We start from the raw sequence: 26,034 nt of genomic DNA on the forward strand, positions 1-26,034 counted from the left end.
TCTGGAGTCAGCAGGGGCTCAGCAGCCAATTGGAGAGTCAAAAAAATCCCTGCTGGCTCTTCCAGAAAAGTCCTGTTGATTCACATATCTATCATGCAAGCAAGATCACTTGCAGGTCTTTAGCTGGAATCAAGACCCTAGGGCACAAGTATTTTGTAGCAAAGAGCTGTCAACCAACCCACAGCTACTGCCTGAAGAGCAATTCCCCATGTTACAGGATCACAGAGGACCTAGGACTAAACTTAGTGAATTAGTTTTGGAATGGGGATTGCATTCTTCAACTGGAGACAGTCCAAGCAGGCTGCCTGATATTCATTCCTTTGATCAAACAGTGCCTTAGACCAATACCTTCCCTCAACAGATATTGACCTGTTTGCCAGTTGACTGCTACAAGCGGTCCTTAATTGGCCATTAAAGGGCCTGGATTGGTTACAGGGCAGGCAGACTGACCATGGGCATTCATGTCTGTAAACAACTCTGGAGGAAGGGAGCAGGGCCTGGTGTGCCACCTCCCTGCTTAAATGCATGGCCTCCTAGCCTTCAAAAGCAAAGTAATTCTGCCCTAGGTTGGGATGATCTGAGGAATTCCCTGGCCTCAACCACAAGCAGCACCTATGGCATCAGATCAGCCCAATCCTACAGGGGAATGGTGCTTGTGTAGGAGGAAGGAGGAATGTTTGGTGGGGTGGGCAGCAGTGGACAGTGTTTATTCAGCTGTTTCAAAAAGAGAAATAGGTCAGCATAAGCATGAGATTTTCCAAAGAAAATACCCTTGCTGGCACAGTACCACACAGTAAGGTACATATCCATTCTATTTTCAGTCTTGAGAAGGGCAAGAAATTAAAGTGCATGAGAAAGTCAAATGCTGGTGCTTTAGGTCAAAAATGATACTTGCCCTGTTTCTGATGTTCTCCAAAGTATTTTATTGATAGCTTTGCAAGGGAATGGACCTGAAGGAAAGAAAACATACTTATTCATCAAGAAAATATAAGACGACAACATTCCGGTAACTCATGTAATGGAATCAGTGTGACAAAAGTTCCTGAAAAGGTACTTTTAGAACTTCAAAATTACTCCAATTCAGACTTTCTAACCCAGCATTTACGCCTTCCCATGGAATCAGCTAAAGCAAATGAGAAACCAGAGTCTGCTCAGCACTTCTTAGCTAGGGTTGATTTCAGTTACAGCCTGTGCAGCCCACCTATAATGAGGCTAGACACAGCTGCAATGGCAGGGTATCACCAAACTCAGGCAAAAGCAATGCCCACGAGGGGAAATGGCAAGAATGAAGAGTTAGAAACATCAGGTAGTACTAAAATGGATTTAAGCAAGACCATTGAGGAAAAGACAAACCACGTTCAGAACAGTCAATTTTTGGACTCTGGGATACAACAACATGTACTGAAGATTTAAGGAACTAAAGGAATGACAGTAATCATATTAAACAGTACTAATGGAGAGTCATCTATTTCAGGAGGAGAGATGGGGAGAGTCCAAAATACAAACTTATTTGATGGAACAAAAATGTTGATCCTTGTGGAACAGAAAAGAATGACAAGGAATAATGCTTCCCATATCTTTTGCAAACAGGCAGAAATCAATTTTTTATTTCATAAGGTGATCCAGTGGGAACCCTATTACAGCAGAACAGAGAATGAAAAGCAATAAACACAGTGAGGCATTCCAAAAAACTGTAACCTGGAAAGCTACAGGAAATTCCATTGCTCCCCTGTGGCCCACTTGTGCTATAGCTACAGAGTCCAACTGAATCAGGACAACATTTCAACACCTTCCACAGGCACTGAGCCACCAAAAGCACTTCCCCTTAATATATGCACACTCCTTCCAGCAAACAAATCTTTATCATATGCCAGTGTAACTTTCAGACATGAAACTGCTCATGTTTTCAAATCTGAAGAAAAATGCATTATGCAGAAAAGCTGCAGGAACTTGGTAGTTGCAAAGTAATCAACAAGCAAGCCATAACATTGTAGGAAAACACAGCTACACTTCTTTTCAGAAAAAAATAAAGATACTTGTGGAATAAGTAGCAGGAAGCAGCCACTACAAATGAAGTGTTACCAGGTTTTGCAATGCCATACACAAATGAGTCTGGAGGTCCTGAAAAGAGAATTGCCAAGTGTATGGGAATCTCTGCAAGACACAGTCACGTTACTTCCAAGAAATCATGTCCTTTTGTCAATCTGCTGCCTCCCTCAGCAACCCCTTACTGTAAAAAGCTCATTTGTCCAGGACAGCCATTCAACTGTAGACAAGAACCAGCTGCAGTGGCAGTAATCCCCAGCTTTTCAATGGGAAATATATTCAAAGCTTTCATAACCTCCTCCCACACAATTTAAAAGGAACCTAATTCAGTTCACATTTATTCATTCTTGAATGCAGGACTTGAATGTAATCTCCATGTTCTTATTCTTCAAGTCAGAGGAGTTACAGTCTTTAAAAAGCTGTTTCTAATCCAAGAAAAGCAACAGATTTAAACCAACTAATTCTTCTTACCCATCAACTGGGTAAGATAACATATAAAAGTGAGCACTTTGCATCTTGTCCTGTTGTACTCACCGTAAGGTATGGAAGAGGTGAGGGGTTGAGTCTTACACTTTGAACTATTGACTGGCCATACCATGTAGGCTCCATCACTGTGAGAGGTAACAAACGTCCTGCTGCTCCTTTCCCAGCTTATGCTCTCGAGCTGCTGCAAGATAACAATTCAGTCATTAACCAGCACCATGCATTGTACAGCACTGCAACTACTGGCCTCACTGACCTAAATAAAACAGGATAGTGGAAAACATGACTCTTGGCAAGTGTATTGCAAAACTAAGCCACACACCCACTGAACAGGTCTTTTTTTTTTAAAAAAAATTTTTTTAAAAATCGGATCATTTTCCTTTACTTCCTAATTATACTTCAAGGTTGCACATGCAATAATTGGAATCTCAATCCTGGAGCCTTTAGTGGAATTGGCAAAAAGAAAGGAGATTAAACTGGCTAGAGTTTGGTATTACAGCAGATGGGCTGTAGAAACAAATGCATTCTTATTCCATGCTGCTTTAATAAAGAAAGCTTTCCAATCACAAACTGACCAACATTTAAAAGGGACAGTTCCAGCTTGGAGCTTAGGGCTGACTAAGTTTATAGTCTCTTTGAAAATGCTTGTATATAATATTTGGGATTTTCTTCTCCTTGAGGAATACACCTGATACTGGAAGACAAAATTTGTTGCAGTAGATTGATTTTAGACAGTGAAATTCTATAGGCTTCAATTAAATGTGCAATGACCAGTTGGGCTACATTACTACCAATACAAGCAAAGTCAGCAATTTGTACTCCTGATATTCCTCAAATCAGCTATTAATTTGGATTGAATGGCCAGTGCAGTAAATACAATTCTAAAAGCTAGTGGTTGAGAAACTTTAGAAGGCAACAGAACGACTATTTGCTATCTAGAAAAATGGGAGAAGTAGCTGTATCTCGAAGTAGATACTGAGTTCCATGTCAACTTCAGAATCTTTAAAAGTATCCAAAAGATGTGCAGTACCTTAATGTCTTACTGAGCTTAGTTTGAACATAGCAAAAACTCAAGTTATGCAATTAAAACAGCAAGTATAGCACAGGCTCATTATTTTGCTAACCACTACAGTTCAGTGATCATTCAGCCTTCATTTGATGTCTGCAAAGGTAGAACAGCGTGAATCATAAATAGCAAAAAGCATGCCAACCCAAAATGTGCAACACAAAAATGCTCGATGTTTAGGATAGTGGAGAGAGTGGTGAAGAGGCAGATTGTGCATTTCCTGCACAGGAAGAGGGCAGCACATCTTGAAAGAATGTTCAAAGCTATGGAAGGAATGCCCTTTCCCACTGCTTCAAATGTTTTCAAAAGAGGATTTTTGCATTGTTGGAAATAGATGAGCCTTTGAATATATTGTTCTTGCTTCCCACACTAAACTATTATGGTTCTGAGAGGGGTACAAGAGGACAATATAGGAAATGGGATGGACATAGAGACCTGACAATACTGGTAGTAAGGAGGCAGATGCTTGTTTGGAGGGGGAAGAAAGAAAAACAGCTGAAGCACAAGCAATGGGAGGTGGCACATGTCAAATTGAGTTTCCTGAGATTGAAGTCATGCTCAAAAGTCAGTAGCAATGACAAAGAACACTGCATCATGAAAGGCATCAAAACGGTGGCTTAATAAAGCCAGGAAGAAACTGCCAAGCAACAGAGGAAGACGTGGAAACAGAATTACATACAGCAATGGAAATGCTGGACAGAATTATATAGTCCTTACGGGAAACAGGCAGGGAGGGGGTACAGTCAAAAAAGCTAAGTTGAGGGAGTCAGTGGGTTTACACAATCAATATTTGCAGACAGTCTACAACAAGAACAAAGTAAAGTTGAGGGAGTCAAAATGTTCAAAATAGGCCATGTAAGAATGAGGGAAAGGCAGAAAAGTAAAGTATAGGAAATTTTCCAGTTCAGGAGATAGCAGGGGAGAAAAAAGTTGGGACTGTATTGGAAAAAGTTAACTGCTGACCAGAATATGACTTGAATAAAAAGAATGTCCCAATTATGTAGTTTTCAAGGAGTCTGGAGGAAAGAAAGGTAAAGCTATTAGGAAGGGAATTCCAAAGCCGAGAGAGAGAGAGAGAGAGAGAGAGAGAGAGAGAGAGAGAGAGAGAGAGAGAGAGAGAGAGAGAGAGAGAGAGAGAGAGAGAGAGAGAGAGAGAGAGAGAGAGAGAGAGAGAAGTAAATCAAGTAACCAGAGAGTTGGAGAAACAGATTGTGAAGATCAGGAGCACACATGCAAAAGATCATGGAGGGATTTGAAAAAAAAAGTAGTGAGGAAGCTTAAAAAAAGCTTGGTTGAGGCAGGACTCAATTTAAATATTTATTGAAGTGGACAGGTTATTGGGAATACAAATCTATAGAGTTATGTACTGAACAAAGTTGGAATATATTGAACAATTTAGACACATTAAAGTTACAATGAACTTGGTTTCTTGAAAAATGACATCAGTCTAACATGGACTATGAATCCATGTGGTAATTACAGGAAGTAAAGTGACTTTGGAAATAACCAAGCAAAGCTTTAAGGAGACAAGGAGGGTTAACTCTCCCACCCCCACTCCCCATTACCAGAAAAAAACCTGGCCCATGAGGCCATGTGCTGATGGTTACCCAGCCACCCTTTCAGGTCTTGGTTTCCAAAAGCTCAGAAAGTGGAAGAAACTTGACCGCGAGTCTGAAAGCCTCTCTTCTCCCTTTCCTTGGTTGAATTCAGAACCTAAAATTTCTGCATTGCAGTATTTTAACTGGTAAACCCCCAAGAAGCTGAACTGTGATCATTTTCCAAAGCTTACGAACTAGTTCAATTTTCATCAAAATTAAGGTTACCTAGAAGATATTCCACCAGTCTTGGGTTGTCAGTAACTTGATTTCACCTCAGTCAACAGGACCTTGATCAGATGGGCCAGTGGGTAGAGGAATGGCAGGTGGAGTTTAATTTAGATAAACAGGAGTTGCTGAGTTTGGAAAGGCGAATCAAGGCAGGCCTTATACAGTTCATGGTAAACTCTGGGGAGTGTTACTGAACAAAGTCCATGGAGTGTAGGTTCATGGTTCCTTGAAAGTGAAGTCACAGGGAGATAGGATAGTGAAGGCAGCATTTGATACACTTGCCTTTATTGATCAGTGCATTATGCATGAAGTTGGTTGGTTATGTTGCAGCTGTACAGGACATTAGTTAGGTCACTTTTGGAATCCTGCTTTCAATTCTGATCTCATTATAGGATGGATATTGTGAAACTTGAAAAGGGTTCAGAAAAGATTCAAGAATATTACCAGAGTTGGAGGGCTTGAGCTAATGGGAGAGGGGGAAATAGGCTGAGGTTGTTTTTCATAGAGAGTCAGAGGCTGGGGGTGACCTCAGAGAGGTTGCTAAAATCATTCGGGGCATGGAAAGGGTGAATGCCATAATCTTTTCCCTGGGGTGAGTGTCCAAAACTAGACGTTATAGGTTTAAGGAGAGGGGAGAAAGTTTAAAAAAGGGACCTAAGGGGCAACATTTTCCACATGAATGGAATGCACTGTCAGAGAAAAAGAGGTGGTGGTTGGTACAGTTACAACATTTAAAATGCATCTAGATGGGTATATGAATAGGAAGGGTTTAGAGGAATCTGGCCCAAATGATGGAAAATGGCACGAGATTAATTTGGTATCTGATTGGCATGGGCCAACTGGACTGAAGTATCTGTTTCCGTTCTGTATATCTGTCAATTCTATCTTTTGCTGCTCAGGTCATTGGCCAAAAAAGGTTTCTCCTTTGTTATTTTTAAAATATCTTCTGTAGTTATTACTGTTTATGTTGTGAATATGCATTTGTGTTGGGATTGAGTACACCGTTCCAATTCCAGATTAAAGCTGGGATATTAGCCAGTTTTGCAACTAAATTAGTAAACTCAGTGGTATTAATTGCAAAACCAGATGGACCCCTGCACATACAGATCTCATGACTGATGAGAATCTGCCTCCACAGTTGATGTATATTTCCTGTGTCTGATCTTATGGACTGAGCATGCACAGATTGCCCTACTGGGACTGAATTCCAGGGGATTTGGAAATGGATCCAAGTAGTAATGAGATAGTAGTCAACCCAATTTTTGACCTGTACAAATAGCCCAAAAATTAAGAAAAAAATGGAGAGTAGATTATCTCATGCCTCTGATACAGGTACCTGGTTGCCTAGATACAGATTCTCCACAGACCGTGTCACCTGGCCCCAAAGTATCACTAGGCCTCTGCTATAGCCAATCAGGATCTTATCTGGATCAGTTGGATGTTCCTGGAGCGATTCAACTGGTCCCAGAGCTTTCCCACACTTGTAGTCATCTGGAAGACTAAACCATAAGATTAAAACTGGCTCAATTGAAAAAAACTAATTTCATTAGATTCACTAAAAATAACGCCCCAAGCAGCTTCTTTATCACAGCAAACACGGCACAAAGTCCACAAATATAGGAATTGTTTACTTGAAATTAACCTAGGCACCAAAACTCAGACATTCTGCATTGATGATCTACTGGGACAGGTAGGTGAATACTTTTCAAAAACAAAACCAAGCTGGCCTCTCTCACCTGGCTCTGCATTGCCCATGTTTAAAATGCCTCCAGAGGTGGCATACCAGGTTTGATCACTCCCCAGTAGAGCAAAAATATGGAGGATTTGCCAAGACCTGGAAATTTTTCCCAACTTGATAGACCTACCTTAGTAGCAAAAATCCAATCTATTGCCCAAACCTGAAAATCCTACAATAATGCAGTGGTGCATCTATATTAAGAGGACGCAACAATTCATGACAGCAGCTTATGACCACCTTTTCAAGAGCAATTAAGTAAAGACAAAAATTCAAAACATCCACATCCCATGGAATGAAAAGCCAAAGAAACTAAGCCAGGATAACAGGAGATTGGAGGGAAGTCAAACATAGTAAATAGTTTTGATCAAACTGTTTTTGGTAATTCAAACAATAAAACATTAAACCTACAAAAGTAACTTGTGACTTATACTCAATTAAAACAAGTGCTTTTCAAGTTGTAAAAACAGTTTTACTGAAGTTGAAATAATTTCTGCACTCAGTCTCTTTATTTGAATGCTGGCAATGATCCTTAATCAAAGCACAAATGCTCAAGAGATAAAATTCAGCTTTTGCAAGAACTGCTCATTTGACACCAATTTACATAAATCAAGTTGTTTAAAAATTGCAGTCCAGGGATACCAGGAAACAATTATCACAGCCGACATTTTGTGCAACTTAGTGATTTTAGACATCTGTGATCTGACAGAATTACAACACGGATTCAGGCTATTGTCCCAAATTCAAATGTGAATCAGAGAATGTTTCAATCTTAAAATGTTAAGTGCAAATCAGCACTTCAAACCAGTGACTTGCCAAACTACAAAGATCAAATATCAGTGGCAGTGCAACTATGCCCATTCTTACCATGCAGGGCAATATAGTGGGGTTAAAAAACAAATGCCCACATCTTAGCTCTATCCCAAAGGTCACAGGCTTATCCATTTAAAATGGGGCTAACATCAAATGTCAGGCGAGGTACAAGACAGGGTTAAGGCTCTACTCCAACTTAACTAGATAAGACAAATATGCACCAAATGAAAACAAAAGAACCCCTCAAACCAGAGAAAGCCAGACTACTTTAAATATCAACTCCCATTAGCTGTTGGCCAGTTGCTTTGATTAGCACTCCAATAAGTTTTCCAGAATGCAGCTCATTCTGCCTTGAATGGCTGAGTTGAGAAAATCAGATTTAGGATAGTTAAAGATTTCCAGAATGCACAATCCAAGAGATACAGGTATACTTGCAACTGTTCATAGTTGCATTAAAAATGTCTACAGGTTTCTAACCACAACACCTAAAGGCATTTCAATCCAGGGAGAGGAGCTACAAATCATTCGTGTTCATTCCCACATAACTCACTCAGTCAGCGGCCCTCAAGTCGATTAAGATATTTTCGTTCAACTAGGCATGCACACCCAAATGGGGCTTCTTTACAGTAGCTCCTCCCACCACCCTCAACAAAAACAAGGACAAGGACAACTACAGTCAGCAAAACAGGGAATACTATAGTGACAGTCTTACTCTTCTATTCCTCTGCCCCACAAAAGCAATTAAAATTTATCAGCATACAAATCAGCAGGGCTAGGCTATTCAACACTAGCCTGCTCTACCATTCAATAAGATAATGGTTGTTCAATTGCAGCTTCCATTCCACATTGGTTATTGGAGACAGGCAGCAATAAACTCAGTTGTCCATCAAGAATTTAACTGCCTTAATTTCCATACACACTTCCTCCAGGAAAACTTGGTACAGGCTAAACATAACATTTGTCCTAAGTTAAAGAAAGGCAGACAAACATTTAATATTATACCAAATTAGCATTTAAACCACCCTGGATATAACTGTTCAGAATGTATAATCCAGCAATAAGCTACTGGTTTGGTTACACACAGGACTGCACAGAGTTCAATTGTGAAACAGGACTTAGCAATAGGCTTGACAGAAGTGCTGTTATTCATGTATTTAAATGCGCTCAATTTTTCTTAAATGTAAGTGTTTTGAAAATCTAATTCACTTACCTCTGCAAAACCTCATCCTGAAACAGAGTTTTGCCATCCAATAGCTGCAGTGATGGTAAATCCAGGAAATACACACCTCCACCTTCAGTCCCCAAACATGCCATGCTACAGCAAGACTTCAACAGGATCACAGTAATTCTAGTAATGCTGGGAGAACTAAAAAAGAAAAAAAAATTAAGCATCAGAGTTTGCTTTCTTACAGATTAGAAACACTCATGTCCATGGGAATTATTTTCTCTGCATTAAAAGGGTGCAAATTAGCAGTTTGAGAATTAAGCTGAAATCATAGTTTTGCCTACTACTGGTTTAGTGCATACTTCATTTAACCAAAAAAGGGGCTGGATTGGATAGAGAATTCTGATTCTTACACCTTAATGACGACTTATGGATTCAGGTGTACACAAGGGTAGGGACTTCTGGAAATTTACAAGCATCTTCCTCCTCTATCCCCACTCATTGCCTTCGGGGCCAGAATATAGTGTTATGAGTAAAATAAGCGATGGGGACTTAAAACTATTTGCAGTGTAAGTAGTCTTATTTTATCCAAGGAGATACTCTTCTCAATCGTTCAGAAGTAGGGCTTTCAAACTAAGGTGATACAGGACAAACCTGACCTTGGCTTTACCCACAATTCACCATACTATTATCCTAATAATCCTCACTGGAAAGTGCAAACAGTTCAATAAGTGAAAATTGCAGGGCCTCTATCAGTGTAATAATATTAAAAAAATTATATACAGTCCAAAAACAAAATCAAGCTGGTCAAGGGGACAAAAAAAAGTAGTCAGTCTTGACTATTGGTGTCTTTTGCAGTTCATTCCCATTATAGCTCCAGCACAATGGAATTAAACAGCATTGCATGCTATAATACAAGATAGGAAAAATGGGATGGGGAGCAAGAAAAGGAGGGAAAGAATCTTTCCAGTGTTAAGTTGAAGGTGTGTACTGTACGAGTGAGTGAATACTCTTCTGAACTGAGATTAAAGCACCTGTGTGACTAGATGGCAGTCCCAGATACTGGAAAATTGAAAATATGGCTGTGAAATGGATACCTGAGTTTTGGTTGCTGTACTGACAATTCAAATTTAACCAGTTTAAAGTTATGCCCCAAAATACTCAAACCCAATCCAGTATGGATTTATTGTTTGGCCAATATCGAACCAATGAGAATCTGATGTTGGGAATATAAAAAGACATTTTGTAATTTGGAGAGATAGCAACCACCTTCAACAGAGCCAAGAAATTAGGAAACACCATCAAAAGGAACCTTCGCATACTCAGTAAAAAGACAGAACCACCCAGGGAATTCAGCAGCTGGAAGAGCGAAGTCACAGAAGACAGCAGCTATGTGGTTTTGAAATCCAGTTGTGATTTTTTTTTTAAGTATCTCATTGGAACAGCATATTATAGAGTTGGAGGCAGATAATAAGCAGTTAAGAGAAAGGGTGGGGGGGGCTGAGAGTTATGAATAGTGGTTTAATGTTCACTTTTAGAGTTAAAAAGTATAATATTCTTTAGTGAAATTTGGGAGTTCTGTCACCCATTTTAATAGATTAAGGCAAGGTGAGCTTTTTGGGTGTTTGGTTTATTTGACAGAGGGGTTCACCTCAGTGGCACAACACCAGCATCCTGAACCATGAAGGGAACTGTCACAGGCATGCTCCATGAATGCACATATTTAGCAGGAACTAAAAAGCTGAAAGCTCGGCTTCAATCCCCAAGATTTAAAGGACTTTAAATGTAGTCAGGATACTGCTTAGTTCCTCAAAAAATTAAAGTATGATCAAAGTGCCATTTATAAAGTTTATTAACCTGAAACAGCAGAATCTGAAAACTGGCAGGAAAACACTTCTACTAAAAAAATCTGATGCCTAACAGACATCTAATCCAGAAGCTTGAAGATGAACCAATCTCAATTTGCAACATAAATAATAATAAAGTTGCCCTTAATAGCGTTGGGGGGGTGGCGCAGTGTGGGGGCTGCACTTTTTCTGCACAAACAATTCACATGTTCTGCATCAATAGCAGTCAACTTAGTTTCATCCAAGAAGCCCCACCCACTTACAATAATCCATTCTGAAGAAGGGGCACTGGACGAGAACGGTTAACGGATTTCTCCACCGGTGCGGTCAGATCAGTGAACCTTGACAGCAATCTGTGTTATGGTTTCCACTTACACTGTATGTTAGACACCGTCTTTACGCTTTGACGGTCATTTTCAACATTGAGGATTTTTTTGGCAAACTTGCAGACTTCATGTCCTCATTTCACTTGTGAAAAATCTTCATTTCATTTCAGCACAGTCTCTCCAGACCATCCTAAATTGCATATTTCCACTTGTCTTCCCTCATGCACCACCCAGGTGTCAGAAATTTCAGAAACTTGCATTCGCTTAAATGCTCCTAAAATTTGGCTAGCCATCTCTACTTTTAAACAACTTTTGAAGCCCACTTATGACTTCATATTTTCAGCTTCTCTAGTTGTTGCCTGATACCCAATGTTTGCCTGCAATATTGAGTCTTACTTTCCAAAGTTTCCAAGCTTGTGCAATTTTTGCAATAGAGAATTTTGCACAGCACAATGTGCAAGTTTACTTCCCAAGCTGTGTAGAGGTAGTTCAAGCCAGAGTGGCTATTATGTAGAGCACAGGGTTCAGAGAATTGGTCAGGAATGCTTATAAATTGCTAATAAAAATGACATGGTGGAATAAGGTGAAAGCCCAATGCGGACTTTACTGTTCTAACTCATCTAATTGATTGTTACCTCAACAAAAAAAAAAGGGAAAAAGGGAAAAATGCTGTGCTCTAACACTATGCTTCAAAATCAGAAGACCTTTGTTTCAATAGCCAGCTGAAAGCAACCGACTGTCCATTAACCTCTGGTTTAAAAAGCATTGGTACTTTAAGTTATTACTTTGCATGGTACTGTGCATACAATAGAATTAGTATGAGATAGTGGGAAGGAAATTAGATCCATTCTAGTAACAGATTTGGTACCTAGGTGCCTAAAATGGCACATTACATAAGTACAGGAGTACAATGAGAATTAAGTACATGTGACAAAATCTAAACTTAATACATAAGCATAGAGGCTGCTCATGAATTAAAAACACATCAGTTGGAAAGTGACAATGGGTTTGGGGGCAGGGAGATGTCTTAGGTACCAAAAGAAGCTTGCACAAGGGAGGTTTGACATACAGATACAGAAAGTGATGGGCAATGCATACAAGCATCTACAGAAAAAATGATTCCATATTTAAATTCCTCGGTTGGAAATAATCAGATTTGTGTCAGGGACAGCAATTGTGATATAATGATGTTATTATTCCTAGCCTACTAAAGGCTAGGTTTTAAGTTGACATTTAGAGACTGAAAAGGCCAAAGGCCTTCAAACGAAGGAGTTTTTATGTTGTAGAGTCCTAATGAAAAACAGACAAGGATCAATTTCCACAATTCTCTCTAGTACCCACAGACGAAAACTTTAAAATTTAAAGACTGAATAGGGCCAGTATAATCACCCTTCTCATTCAAAAAAAGAAGAGTGTGATATTAGCATGTGTTTATCTGGAAATTGATTATAAGGAGCTGAATACTCTTTACCACTATTCAGTTTCAATAAACTTGTAGAAAAATGAGGCAAAATGCGATTTAAGTGTGATGATACAGCCTGTGCCTCAATCCTCATTAGACTTCCCAGTTTTATAAATCAAAATTGGTCAGAAGTAGGCTGCTATAAACAAATCAAGACCAGTCTTACAGCCACATTTACATAATCAGTCCATTATCAATTCATCTCTCCCCTCACCAATCTTCAGTTTTATTTCCCAACTGACTACATCACAGCAGATATCCATTCTATCACAGGACATCTTCAGATACAGCTGCTCTTACCCTTGAACAAGGACACCCTGGTTCAAGTTCCACCTACTCCAGATGTGTAATAACATCTGAACAGTTGATTAGAAAAATAGGTTAAATTAAAAAGAAAACCAAGTCTTCTGTCAGGGGCACTTGTGGAATTATAAAATCCAGACAATGTGGAAGTAGGCCAATCAGCCCATCAGGTCCACACCAACCCTCTGGAGAACAGCCCACCCTGTCCGTGACCCTGCATTTCCCATGGCCACTCCACCTAGCCTGCACACCTTTGGACTTGGGAAGAAACTGGAAAACCTGCAGGCACAGGAAGAATATGCAAACTCTAGATAGTCACTTAAGGGTAGAATCAAACAGAGTAGCATTGCTAACCACTGAGCCACCATGCTGCCCCAAGCTGAGCCAGGAGGCCTGGGTCCAAGCCCAACCTACACCAGAGGTGCATTAAGTGTCTGAACAGGTTGACTTGAAAATATCTATTTCAGTTATACATACACCTCCATTTTATTCCAGTTTCTCTCCTCATTTTGCTGCCAACCCCTGAATATTGGAGACATATTGGATTCACTGAATACCAAGGTAGACACTAACTTTTAATTGAAAAATACTAACTCTGGCAAATCACCTTTAGATTCTACACAATCTCAACTACAAACATGCAATTAATGGTTCAAAATTGGAGATATCAGTACATACTAAATACATCAACTTTCCAATATAATGAGCTGCCAGAGGAAGTGGTGCAGGCTAGTACAATTGCAACATTTAAAAAGGCATCTGGATGGGTATATGAATAGGAAGGATTTGGAGGGATATGGGCCAGATGCTGGCAGGTGGGACTAGATTGGGTTGGGAAATCTGGTCAGCATGGACAAGTTGGACTGAAGGGTCTGTTTCCATGCTGTATATCTCGGACGAAAAAAACAAGGTAAAATGAGCAGTAAATGTAGCCATTTTTATTGATTCTAATGATAGCCAATTGCTTGAAGGAGGAAACGGATGGTGATGAGATGCTATGGCCTAGTATCTTAACTTCATTGTCATCTTTCATTTGGACAGAGACACATACAAATTGTTAACACTGCAGATCTCTTTCAACTTGTCTTTTTCAGCATGGACCCTAGAAGGACTGTTAGGATAATGTTCTAACAGTTATATGATTGATTTAATTCAAGGTTTGGGGATAAGCAGGATCATCTAGAGTCAGAAACACAAATGAATTCATAATACAAAGCATGGAATTATAAAATGCCAGCCTCTAAACAAACTCCTGCTCAGTTTGCAGGCTACATACAAAGCTAGCAAACTGCTTTTTGTTTCCATCTCACAACTATGGTTATTTTTGGATCATTGCACTATAAACTCAAACCACACAAAAAGCATGAACTTTTATACTTAGCACAGTCGAACCCAAGTCGTCCTGGAAGTGTTAAAGTGCGAATCTCCTCCAGGTAAGAATAGCTGTTCCTTTGGTTAATTTCCCACAGGTGAACAGAATTATCATCCAGCAGAGACAACAAACTGCCCTGGGAAGGGAAGGTAGATACAGTAATAGCATCAACTACAAAATTGGCCCATTGACTTGTACAGTGGCTCAATATGCACCCAGCAATTATATTATTTGACCTAATTCTACACAAATGGTCAGCTGAGATTAAAATCAGAATACCTACAAGTTCAGAAGGCTGCCATTAGACCCATTGAGCCTTCAGACTCTGAAGATCATCCCACCCAGACCCAGAACCCCACTATATCCCATAAACAGATGACATCTGCTTTGCTAATCCACCTAGCCTGCACATCCCTGGACAATTATATGCAATTAAGCATGGCCAATCCACCAATTTGCATATCTTTAGATTGCTGGAGGAAATCCACAGACATGGGGAGAACAACTCACAGCCAGAGACTGGAATCAAACCTGGGTTCCTGGTACTGAGGCAGCAGTGCTAACTTTGTGTACGGAGAACAGAATAAAAACCACAATCTCCATTTCTAAAATCAACAGTGCACATGTAGACTGGGGGAAAAAAAAAAAAACAGAAAACTGAAAGCTATTAAACAAATTACACCAAACCACTGTCGTGTTCAGAGGATAGTCAGCAGATGATCCAGCATAGCAGCCTCTTCAAGAACCAAGGTACATTCTGCATTAAAAAGTTTTGTGCACTATTGTACTATTTCAGTTCTTTACTCCCTCATAGCAAGCATTTTAATTTTGCTCAGAAAAAGAGACAAATTACATAAATCTGCTAAGCTGCTTCAGGAAAATTGTCAGCCAAGTTCATACTTCAGGTTGAAGAGTTCGACTTTATGACATTAAGCTGCTGTGGACCATTGTCCACCCACAAGCACTTAACTGTTTTGGAAGGAAGAATGTACTAAATTTAGATAAATCCTACAGATAGGATCTTGTCATTTAGCTCCATGGCTACACTCTCATGCCTCAGTGTCATGCCCTCATGGTCAAAGATCTTTAAGGACATTCAGCCCCACTCAATTCAGACTCCTATTATTTTAAATGTTTAACAGAAGCTAAATAGGGCAACTAGAAGTCATGCTTGTATTCCTTTTCCACAGCATCCATTCCATCTACTGGTCATGTCACAAATTAAGAGACTCAAAGTTTGCCTTGAAGTTAGAATTAGTTCCCTTCAGCCTGCTCCTACTCCAATATCCCAGAACCATAAATATTTAATGTGCAGAAGACAGTATTGTATGTTTCAGGTACCTCCACTAAAGGCTAAAAATGCAGTTGTTTTCTCCAGTTTTCCCTCACTGATCTTCAACAATGCATGGATGGTTTAAATGAAACCATGAAATCAAGGCACTATCTTTTTGTTGCTTGTGACCAGAACTGGGCCAAATGCTCAAGATTTCAGTCTGCACCAGAAAATCTTTTAAGTTTACTGACCAAAACCTTGAAAAGTTTAGTCATGAATTAATTTGCTGCTTTGTATCATTCAACATCATTAGATTTGTCAAAGACTCCAGGTTTCACTTGGCTACTAAAATAATTCATGAAATACATGCATTCCTTTCTTTCCATGTGTAGCACTCCACATTTGTGTTAATATTTCATCCCCACATTTCAAACCACATGTGCACTTTAACCAAAAGTTTGGTAATTTCCAAACTTCCTCAGATTCCTTACTTCATCTAGTTTGGACTTGGTTAGACACAACCACTTAGTTTCAGAATCGACTCATGCAAATAAGACAGACAGCAATTGTCCCATTACTGAACCACCCGGTACTCCCACTCTGCATCCTTTCCAAACCCTGACAGAAATCTTAAGAGCACAAGCACTTGTTGAGCTTTGCACGTTTAGGCAAGTTCTTATAAAAAGCACAAGAGCCACGACTTTAAAAAGTTACCGATAGGGAAACAGGGGAAGGAGGCAGGCTGTAATCTGCCTCAGCCCAAAACAAATGCCAGCTATCCAGCCAACTGCATACTCCACATGCTCCTTTACTGTCTACCCTATAGAAACATTTACATTCATTTCACTGTCACCATACCTGTCCTGGTAAAAAGTACATCTGTGTCACAGTGGCTGCTTCCTTGTGTAGCCCTGTAAACTCCACACCTGGGGCTCCATAGCTTAAAAAAAAGTGTCAAGGAACAAAACCAGGCCTGTAAAATTACCACAAGAACACAATCAGTATCACTATTTTCCATTCAGTTTTCAGACATTCTTCATTCTCCTGCAATATTACTAGACTACTACAGACAACATTGCATTACCTTGCCCTTAAAACAGTGTATAATAGACTAATTGTCCTATCAACTACAATAATTGCTTAATTTAAGCTGCATCACAAAGAACAAAACCAATGGCAAAACTAGTCACTTCTTCCATGTATGCTTGAACCTGGTCTCCACTTTTCAAGAGTGGATGAGCAATTTCAGGTCAGACTTTAGTTATGAGCTTAAAAAACAAAGGAAATTTACAAAAGGTTAGCATACCATTGTAAACTAAGTGAATTTTCACAAAATGTAAAACTCATGGAAATGGGTTGCACAAGCAACCTTACTCACTGGGCTAGTTCATAGTACATTCATAAACCTTTCTATATTTGGATTGTAAGGAGTCTGTGCCATTTGCATTACTTACTGCCCCAGTACAATGTTTTTGTGGGTAAATTACAAGTTACCTTTAATTCAGCTACTTAAGAAATCTCACACAATCAAATGCTGAAATAATGATTTAAACATTACTACATCGAGAACAAAAATAAGACCCCTCAAGTTAAGCCTCAACTTAAAATGGAAGAATCTGGTCAGAATTCTAGTGAACAGCATCTGTGACTGGATGTCCCCATGCAATGATGTTTTTCAAATTTCTGCTACTGACTTGTTCTAATGTTCAATTCTTAGATTTTCACCCTTCTAGCCAAATTATACAAGTCTGCAGCTTCTTATCTGAAGTAACTTTTGCTCCTAGTTACATTTGGCCTCAAGTGTCTGTTCAAAGATGAGCTTGCCTGTAGTTAACTCTTAAATTCTATAGACTGGTCATCTTTGTGGCATAACCCATCCAGTTAAGGGTTCCTGTAACCTCCACTCCTTTTGCCAGATCCCTATCCTTTAATAGGCTTTTCCAAATAGAGTTATTGCTGATTCTGGAGTATAACAGTTTTTGATTCAATTTATGAACAGTTTTAAAATTCTGAAATCTATATCGGAAAGCAGACTACAACACAATTATTCTTCAAGCAAAATTAGATTTGGGACAAAAATAGAATCAGATCTTGCATGATTTGGATACAATAATCCAATAGTTTAATTATTTGGACTCAAGCATGCAAACCAACCTTTTACTTGCAACAACATGCATTGGAGAAGGAAAGATGAGAAAATTCCCTCTTCTAAAATCATCCAGGGAATTTGATTTTGCAGAGGCATGAAAAATTGGTGAATGGTGATATAGGCTTCAAAAATATCACTAGTTTTGCAGCATTTATAAAGAATGATAGCTTCTGTTGACATTCCAGAACTGCAGACAACTTCAACTTTACTGCAGAACTCTTGTTGAAAGAGAGTGGGCTTAAAGAGCTTTCAATGCCACATTAAAAGGTTATTTACTTCCAATATGCTCAATTCAACAAGATTTGTAAGTGCCAGTAAACAAACAGTTTATCAACACCTAAAGTCAAGAATTAAAGATTAGCCTCACTAGGCTGGAATTTTACTTCCGCAAGTCTCCCAAACAAAAATAAGAAAACACAACAAAGAGGGAAAGAAAGGAAGAAAAAGGAAGAGCAAAAATGTAAACTGTAGCATTTATCTGGGCTCTACAGCCAAGATGCCATTTCAATGTCATTTGAAGCACGTTGAAGGTTCCTAGTTGGATAAGCTGTGCTAAGTGTGACTGCTGAAAGCAGCACAGCATAATACCCCAAATATGGTAATTATAGGGGCTTACAGAGGAACCACCTGCAATTAACTGCAGTACATATTTTACAATAGAAAAGCAAACATTTTATTTGCAACATCACAACAAACCACCAAGAAATAGGCCATTTGCTGAGACTACATGCCTTTTTAATCAAGAAACTTGTCTACAGAATTCATTTACTTCAGTACTACAAAGTTAACTGGAGTTTGAGGGAAACAAGGCGGCAACTGCCTTACATTCTGGTCTCATTTGAAACTTTTGAAGATAAGCCATCACTGGAATTCTCCTACAATTTTTCTCAGTAACACAATAAATTGCTTCTGGAAATACTTATGCGAAGTGTCTAGTGTTGAGGAGAGTTGGAATGTGTACTCCTGCCCATCACACCATCTTCATGACATTACAGGGCAGTAAGTATGCAAGGCCAAAAACACATGTTTTAGACATTGTTCATACAATCTTTGAGTCTTGGGGTGAGTGTAGAATTGCAAAGTTAATGCTTGATTATAAATGCCAAGGAAAAAACAAAACAGTTCCATAAATAGTGTTCAGAGTACGATGCACCTATTTTATCCCGTTCCCTTGGAGACTAGGCTCAATATTCTGGCTAGCCACAAATTTGTAAGCTGGCATTCATACAAAACTCTGCTGCCCACATTCTAACTCATACTAAGCCTTGCTCATCCATTACTTGTGCCTACTGAGCTACCAATTTCTCAACTTTAAGAATTCATCACTGGTTCAAACCATTCAATGAATTGGTTTCCCCTACCTTTAACCACCTCCAGCCAGAAAACCCTCAGGTCTGAGACCAATCTTCTCTTCCACAACCTTTACTTAAGTCCCCACCACTAGTTTTGTTCCTTGGCTCTAGGATTTTCTCCAAAATTTTGTTAGCTCTCGTTTCCCCCAGTCCCTTAAACTTAATCAAACTTTTGGCCATCTAATCTACTATCAAACTATGGCTCTGTCAAAATTTTGATTAACTCAAATACTTAAACATTCTATATTAATAGCATGCTATTAGTGTAACTGGCTGCTGGTACACAGCCCATGCCCATCTGTCAAAGTATGTGCCTTTCATGGATTGGCCATTCACCAGATATACTCCAAGTTCCACAAGAAAAGCTGCTGGAACAATTACTGACTAAACAGACCTCCTCTTTCTCCTAGCTCTAGGAAAGCAAATCCTTCAAAGCCACAAATTAATACAGCAGACATTGGAAAATGATTTGTCCTGTTCTTTTGATCTGCTTGTGGGTGCTTATTCAAAATTGTAAGATGTACATTTCACCACACAGATTTGGAGTACAGAGTGCAACATACAATTTAAAATCAGTAAGGTTCCATGGTATGGTTGGATAAAAACAGGATTTAAAATCAGAAATCAATAAAAAGTTCAATACTACACATCTCTAGGTGTAATTTGTTAGAAAGTCACTAACTAAAACAGGACAAGAGGACAAGCAAACAACTAACATTTCAGACAGCAATGCAACTTGTTAGTTGACAGCCACCACTTTCATCCCCATTTAACAGAAAAGCCATGTGACTTTCGGACTGGAGCCAATGTGGTAAACAAACCAGCATCCATTCACATGGAGATTTGTGGCAGCAACATTTTGTTTAAGCAACTTCTTCCCCTTAGATCAGCTTCAAATCTCATTCTAACACTGACACGTGGAAGAGGGTGAGAAAGAAAAAGGGAGTATATCCTGTCTCGTTCCTTCTCAAAGTTCTTGAAGGCATGTAAAATTGTGACTGAAATCAAGATTAGTGTTTAATTTCAGTTATTGCATTTGCAGATGGTCAAACAATTGATCACTGAGGACTTGAGGCAGAATAATTTGGTCCAAGTTGACTGTTCTATCTGGTAAAAAGAGATTTAATTAGTATAGGGGAGAGAAAAAACCATGACCAGTTACAGCCTCCAACAATTAGAAGGATATAAATGTAACTCTGTAGTCACAATTATTCTGATCTAGCAGAAAATGTTCTGAATTATCACTTTGTAATTATTTTAGAAAAGTCTGCACTGTTTTATGAATCAAAGAATTATTTGTATTGTCACCAGTTAAACATATGCTGCCATGTTGATTTTTGAGGGAGAAAGTGAGGACTGTAGATGCTGGAGATCAGCTGAAAAATGTGTTGCTGGAAAAGCACAGGTCAGGCAGCATCTAAGGAGCAGGAGAACAGACGTTTCTAGCATAAGCCCTTCTTCAGGAATGAGGGTGTGCCAAGCAGGCTTAGGCCCTCCTCATTCCTGAAGGGTTTATGCCCAAAACATCAATGCTTCTGCTCCTTGGATGCTGCCTGACCTGCTGCGCTTTTCCAGCAACACATTTTTCAGTTCATGACTTTTCAGTAAACCAATTATCTATGGTAAGCCAGTGTCTTTGCTCAAATGTGGCAGCACAGTGGCACAGGGTCCCAGGTCGGATTCCAACTTCTAGCGACTGTGTGTGGAGTTTGCACATTCTGTCTGCGTGGGTTTCCTCCGGGTGCTCCGGTTTCCTCCCACAGTCCAAAGATGTGCAGGTTAGGTGAATTGGCTATGCTTAAATTGTCAATTAGGTGCGTTAGTCAGAGGGAAAAAGGGGTTTGGGTGGGTTACTCTCCAGAGGGTCAGTGTGGACCTGTTGGGCCGGAGGCCCTGTTTTCACACTGCAGGGAATCTAATCTAAAACATTTTGAGTAATAGTTTGTTTTGAAATGCAATGTACAATTATAAAGAAACATCCAAGTGTGTGCCTTAGCCTCTTAAAAAAAACTACAAATGAAAGAAAAATATAAAGAGGAACTCAAAACACATTCCACCAAACCATGAACAAGAGACATTTAAAGCCTTTTAAAGTGATAGCTACTTTGAGTAATGAGACAAAAAAATAGAATATTTGGATGAAAAAAAAATTTATGTTTGCCTTTAAAAGGTGGCCATGTCTGGTGAACTGTTTTATGATAAATATACAAAGACCACTATTTAACTGTGCTATGAAAGCCTGAAAAGTAAGTAACCAGCTCCTCATCCTATTTTAAAAAGGAAGTCATTTGCAGTGTCAAATCCAGGGAAACAAAGGCTGGGGTTCCCACACCATCATCCAACAGACCTTACTGAAAGAAAATACATGTGAATATTTTCCAAAGACAGTCAGACATAGTTGGAGGGCTGCCAGAACCCCCAAAACGAGTCCAACTTCTGATAAGCGGGAGAGAAGTGTAAAGCTAGCTGTGAAGCAGATGTATACAATGATGGGAGAATGGCTAGGGGAGCAGAAGGGAAGTTAACTTTTTACAAAGGAAGACCAGTCAATTGTGTCAGATTTGTCCTCAATCCACAAGTGTAATACCCTTTTGATGAACGGATGCTTCAATTTTGTAGCTTGATTTTCCACAACACTCAAGGTGATCTGAAATGAGACAAGCAGCTGCCCCACCCCAAATATTCACTGAGGGCTGTAGTTAGATTCTGTTGAAACAGTGCCCAAAATCCAAAAAGTTCCTGCAGTTTTGCAGAGAGTTAGGTTTGCCAATTTAAACAATTATCACATTGCTATATGCCTGGCTTGCCAATTACTGAAACAAGCTTTTCCATCTGCTTAGGTTGTGAAGTATTAGGCTTCTCCTCTGCAATGAGGCCTGAAAAGGAATTTAAATAAAACAAGTTCTTTTCTTCCATCCCCAAAAGTCATCTGGACTTAAAAGCAGAAAACCTCTAACTCTGACGGGGTCATTTATAACTTGGGCACAAATAGCAGGAGCTAAGATAATCATCTGCTCTTGCTCGGGAAATAAAAACCAAACATTGGACACAGGAACTGCTTTTATAGCCTGCAGCTATCAAAGATTACGCACATGTTTACCACAGTGGTCACAAACAGAAACCAATCATTGCTTTAAAACAGAAACTTGACCCACTATTCTTTTAATGCAGAAAATAAAAGCATGCTAAACAGCCTACCAAAACACTAACATGCAATGATGTCATGGCTAACCTGCAATCTTAACTCCTCTTTCATATCTGAGTCCAAGTAGAGTCAGAAATCTACAGCAGGGAAACAGGCCCTTCGGTCCAACCCCCAGACCCAGTCTAGGCCCACCTGCCAGCACCCAGCCCATATCCCTCCAAACCCTTCCTATTCACATACCCATCCAAATGCCTCTTAAAATATTGCAATCGTGCTAGCCACCACTTCCTCTAGCAGCTCATTCCATACACATACCATGAAAAAGTTGCCCCTCAGGCCTTATCTTTCTCCTATCACCCTGAACCTATATCCTGTAGTTCTGGACTCTTTCCTGGGGTGGGGGAGAGATGTTGTTTATTTATCCTATCCACACCCCTCATGATTTTATAAACCTGAGGTCACAGCCTCCAATGCTCCAGTGAAAACAGCCCCAGCCTATTCAACCTCTCCCTATAGCTCAAATCCTCCAACCCCAGAAACATCCTTATTAATCTTTTCTGAACCCTTTCAAGTTTCACAACATCCTTCTGATAGGAAGATCAGATTTGCATGCAAAATTCCAAAGTGGCCTAACCAATGTCCTGTACAGCCACAACATGATTCCGAACCCCTGTACTCCAACAGTTTTTCATTTTCAAAAAATTGTTGTGACATCTATGAAAACCATTCTGGATTTCATTTTTTACAACCTAGGAAAGCAGTTTTATGGTCTAAGACCATAGTGACTTGGCCTTTCATGAACTAGAAATGCAGAGACCAGGACCAATGACCTGAAGACATGGGGTCAAATCCCACCATAAATTCAGTTACAGAACCGGAGAATTACTAAAAACCATAAAGCTTTTGCTCATGTACTTATCAGGACACTTGCAAGAACACAAATTCAAGAGAAACCAACTTTTTGGCAGCATAAGAGGGGGTCCTGATTGGTAGTGGTATTGCCATTAAGAATGCATCCACAAATGTCAGCGAATATTAAACTACAAGGTTTTGTTAGGTGTGCCTGCAAACAACAAAGGCTCGGTGTTACTTGCAAAAACATGACAGTGAGCATGACAACCCTAACTTGGTTGCCGGCGTAATTGCCTTGAATGGACAAGGAATCTAGCAATGGTTATCCAACTGTAGAATCACACCTAGTGTTGGACACTAGGCTGGGCTGCTTGCAAGCTGAAATTTTCTTTGGGACATAGGCCTAGATGGCTGACACCACACTGGCACAAAATTCATTTCAGAGATTGATGTGGAGGTGCTAGTGGTGGACAAAATTAGAAATCACCACACCAGGTTATAGATCAACAGGTTTATTTGAAAATACATCCTTCTGGGGCCATGCTCCTTCATCAGGTAGCTACCCAAATGAAGGAGTAGTACTCAAAAAGCTAGTACTTACAAATAGCCTGGTATTGAGAGATTTCTAATTTCAGAGATAGGCAGGACATATTTATGGCTGCCCCATTATTGGCAAACTCAGGTTGCTACTGCATAGTAGCAGCATGAAAAAGTTAGCTTCAACTGTTACAAGACATTTTAGTTTCAGGATAATCAAACATGAGCTGGGTACCTTTCAGGATCTATTGAGATAAACTGCAACACAATGCAATGGAGTATTTGAAGCACTTCATTTCAGCATTAAGTTTGCTCAGTCAACAAATGGCTTTGGCCCATTTAAAATTTCCAAGAAATGCCCTTAGTGTGTAGAACTGTAGGAATTAAGGTGTGCAAAATAATCAGTGAAGTTAAGTTTGTACTAAGTAGCATTGGAGAACCTCCTGATCAACTTAGGAGGGGGGAAAAAAAAAAACTAATTTTGCTGTTCCATTTCAAACTATTTGAATGCGGTTGGAGCCTATAAAAGAGTTGAAACTTTATTGCTGGAACAGCACAGCAGGTCAGGCAGCATCCAGGGAACAGGAGATTCGCCTGTGCCTGAAACGTCGAATCTCCTGTTCCCTGGATGCTGCCTGACCTGCTGTGCTGTTCCAGCAATAAAGTTTCAACTTTGATCTCCAGCATCTGCAGACCTCACTTTCACCTATAAAAGAGATCCAAGATAATGCTGAAAAGCAACTGGACAAGAAATTATAGCAAACAGATTAACTTATTAGCTGATATAACGTGTAGAAAGCTAAGCATCAGTCCAGATTTTTTCATGTAACCCAAAGGTATGGAGCACCAGACACTGGATCCCTTGGCAACCCCTCTGTGCTGGATGAGTAGTACCATGAAATAGGCCTAGTTATGGTTATGAAGTTACTTCATACTTATCTGAATTTTCTGAAATCCATGACCCACTTCCATATTTCAGCACTATGCTAAATCTAGATTTCAATAGCAGAGATTTGAAGCATCTGTCTCAGCACAATCATGCCTCAATGGAATTCAGTCCAACTATACCCAAGCCATTGGTTTAGACAGGATCAAAAAGAATTTAACATTTTGGGATTAGAAGCTGAGCATTCATACTCAACTCTAGCGTTGAAGTGGTGTTAGGGTATAAATATTTAAAAAATCAAAATGTAACGACTGAACTCAACCAATTGCATCCTGTATCACTTGACATTCTTATTTCACTTGACATTCTCACATCTTGCATTCTGGAACAAATGAATGAGTGCACTTGTAGTAGGAAAATAACCACAAGCTTATAAGAAACCCACAATTTTTGTTGAATGACAAGAACAACTATACCTCAAGAGCATAAATTTAATTTGTGAGAACTTGAGGGAGAAGAGAACCATCTAGACTCAGGTTAGCTTGCATTCTCTCAAAAGGGTGCCACCTTATGCACTGTGATCGCTCATTTGTTTTCAGTAAGTGACAAGGGACCCCTGCAAAACACTTCAGCTGATTCCATGGCAGAACTAGAATCTCAAATCTTTCCACTTAGAAAAGTGGTGAAGTCTGATCAGTCAACTGGACAGGGCAGTAATATACACTTAAGGTGTATAACCTCCAGAAGAAATACAAAAAAAACCATCAAGACCACTCAGGATAACAACAACAACAACACCAGAGACTAACAGCTAGATTCCACTTTATAGTCCAGATGGTTAAGTTAACAGCAACAATTTAGTGACAGTTTGCCATGGTTTTCCAAAATATGTACACCTTTCACAGTTTCTGCAAAGTCCAAAAGAGTTTATTCAAAAGATTAGATTAGATTCCGAGGGTGGCACGGTGACACCGTCGTTAGCACTGCTGCCTCACAGCGCCAGAGACCTGGGTTCAATTCCCACCTCAGGCGACTTTGTGGAGTTTGCACGTTCTCCCCGTGTCTGCGTGGGTTTCCTCCGGGTGCTCCGGTTTCCTCCCACAGTCCAAAGATGTGCAGGTAAGGTGAATTGGCCATGCTAAATTGCCCGTAGTGTTAGGTAAAGGGTAAATGTAGGGGTATGGGTGGGTTGCGTTTCGGCAGGTCGGTGTGGACTTGTTGGGCCGAAGGGCCTGTTTCCACACTAACGTAATCTCTAAAATCTAAAAAATCTAATCTAAATCTAGATTCCCTAGTGTGGAAACAGGCCATTCAGCCCAACAAGTCCACACTGACCCTCCAAACAGCAACCCACCCAGACCCATTCCCCTACATTTACCCCTGACTAATGCACCTA

General features: G+C 39.7%; 1 protein-coding gene across 3 annotated transcripts in view; it reads right to left on the reverse strand.

Moving 5' to 3' along the window:
• The window catches only part of llgl1 (LLGL scribble cell polarity complex component 1), an 89,611-nt gene that overhangs the window by 38,288 nt on the left and 25,289 nt on the right, over positions 1 to 26,034 (reverse strand). For 2 of the 3 annotated variants that reach the window (XR_006314787.2, XM_043711626.2), the window contains exons 3-8: positions 16,576 to 16,657; positions 14,450 to 14,580; positions 9,180 to 9,335; positions 6,758 to 6,920; positions 2,581 to 2,713; positions 896 to 950 (exon numbers count right to left, since the gene is read on the reverse strand). Coding sequence is in view for 1 of the 3 variants with exons in the window: in XM_043711626.2 (XP_043567561.2) it covers positions 896 to 950; positions 2,581 to 2,713; positions 6,758 to 6,920; positions 9,180 to 9,335; positions 14,450 to 14,580; positions 16,576 to 16,657 (720 nt within the window). In the remaining 2 variants the exon portion in view is untranslated. The remainder of the gene's footprint in view (positions 1 to 895; positions 951 to 2,580; positions 2,714 to 6,757; positions 6,921 to 9,179; positions 9,336 to 14,449; positions 14,581 to 16,575; positions 16,658 to 26,034) is intronic. The other variant, XR_006314788.2, reaches the window with a different exon arrangement.

Source organism: Chiloscyllium plagiosum, unplaced genomic scaffold (genome assembly GCF_037043375.1).
Source record: "Chiloscyllium plagiosum isolate Xiang-an unplaced genomic scaffold, Cpla_swu_hap1 HiC_scaffold_20, whole genome shotgun sequence".
NCBI lineage: Eukaryota > Metazoa > Chordata > Chondrichthyes > Orectolobiformes > Hemiscylliidae > Chiloscyllium > Chiloscyllium plagiosum.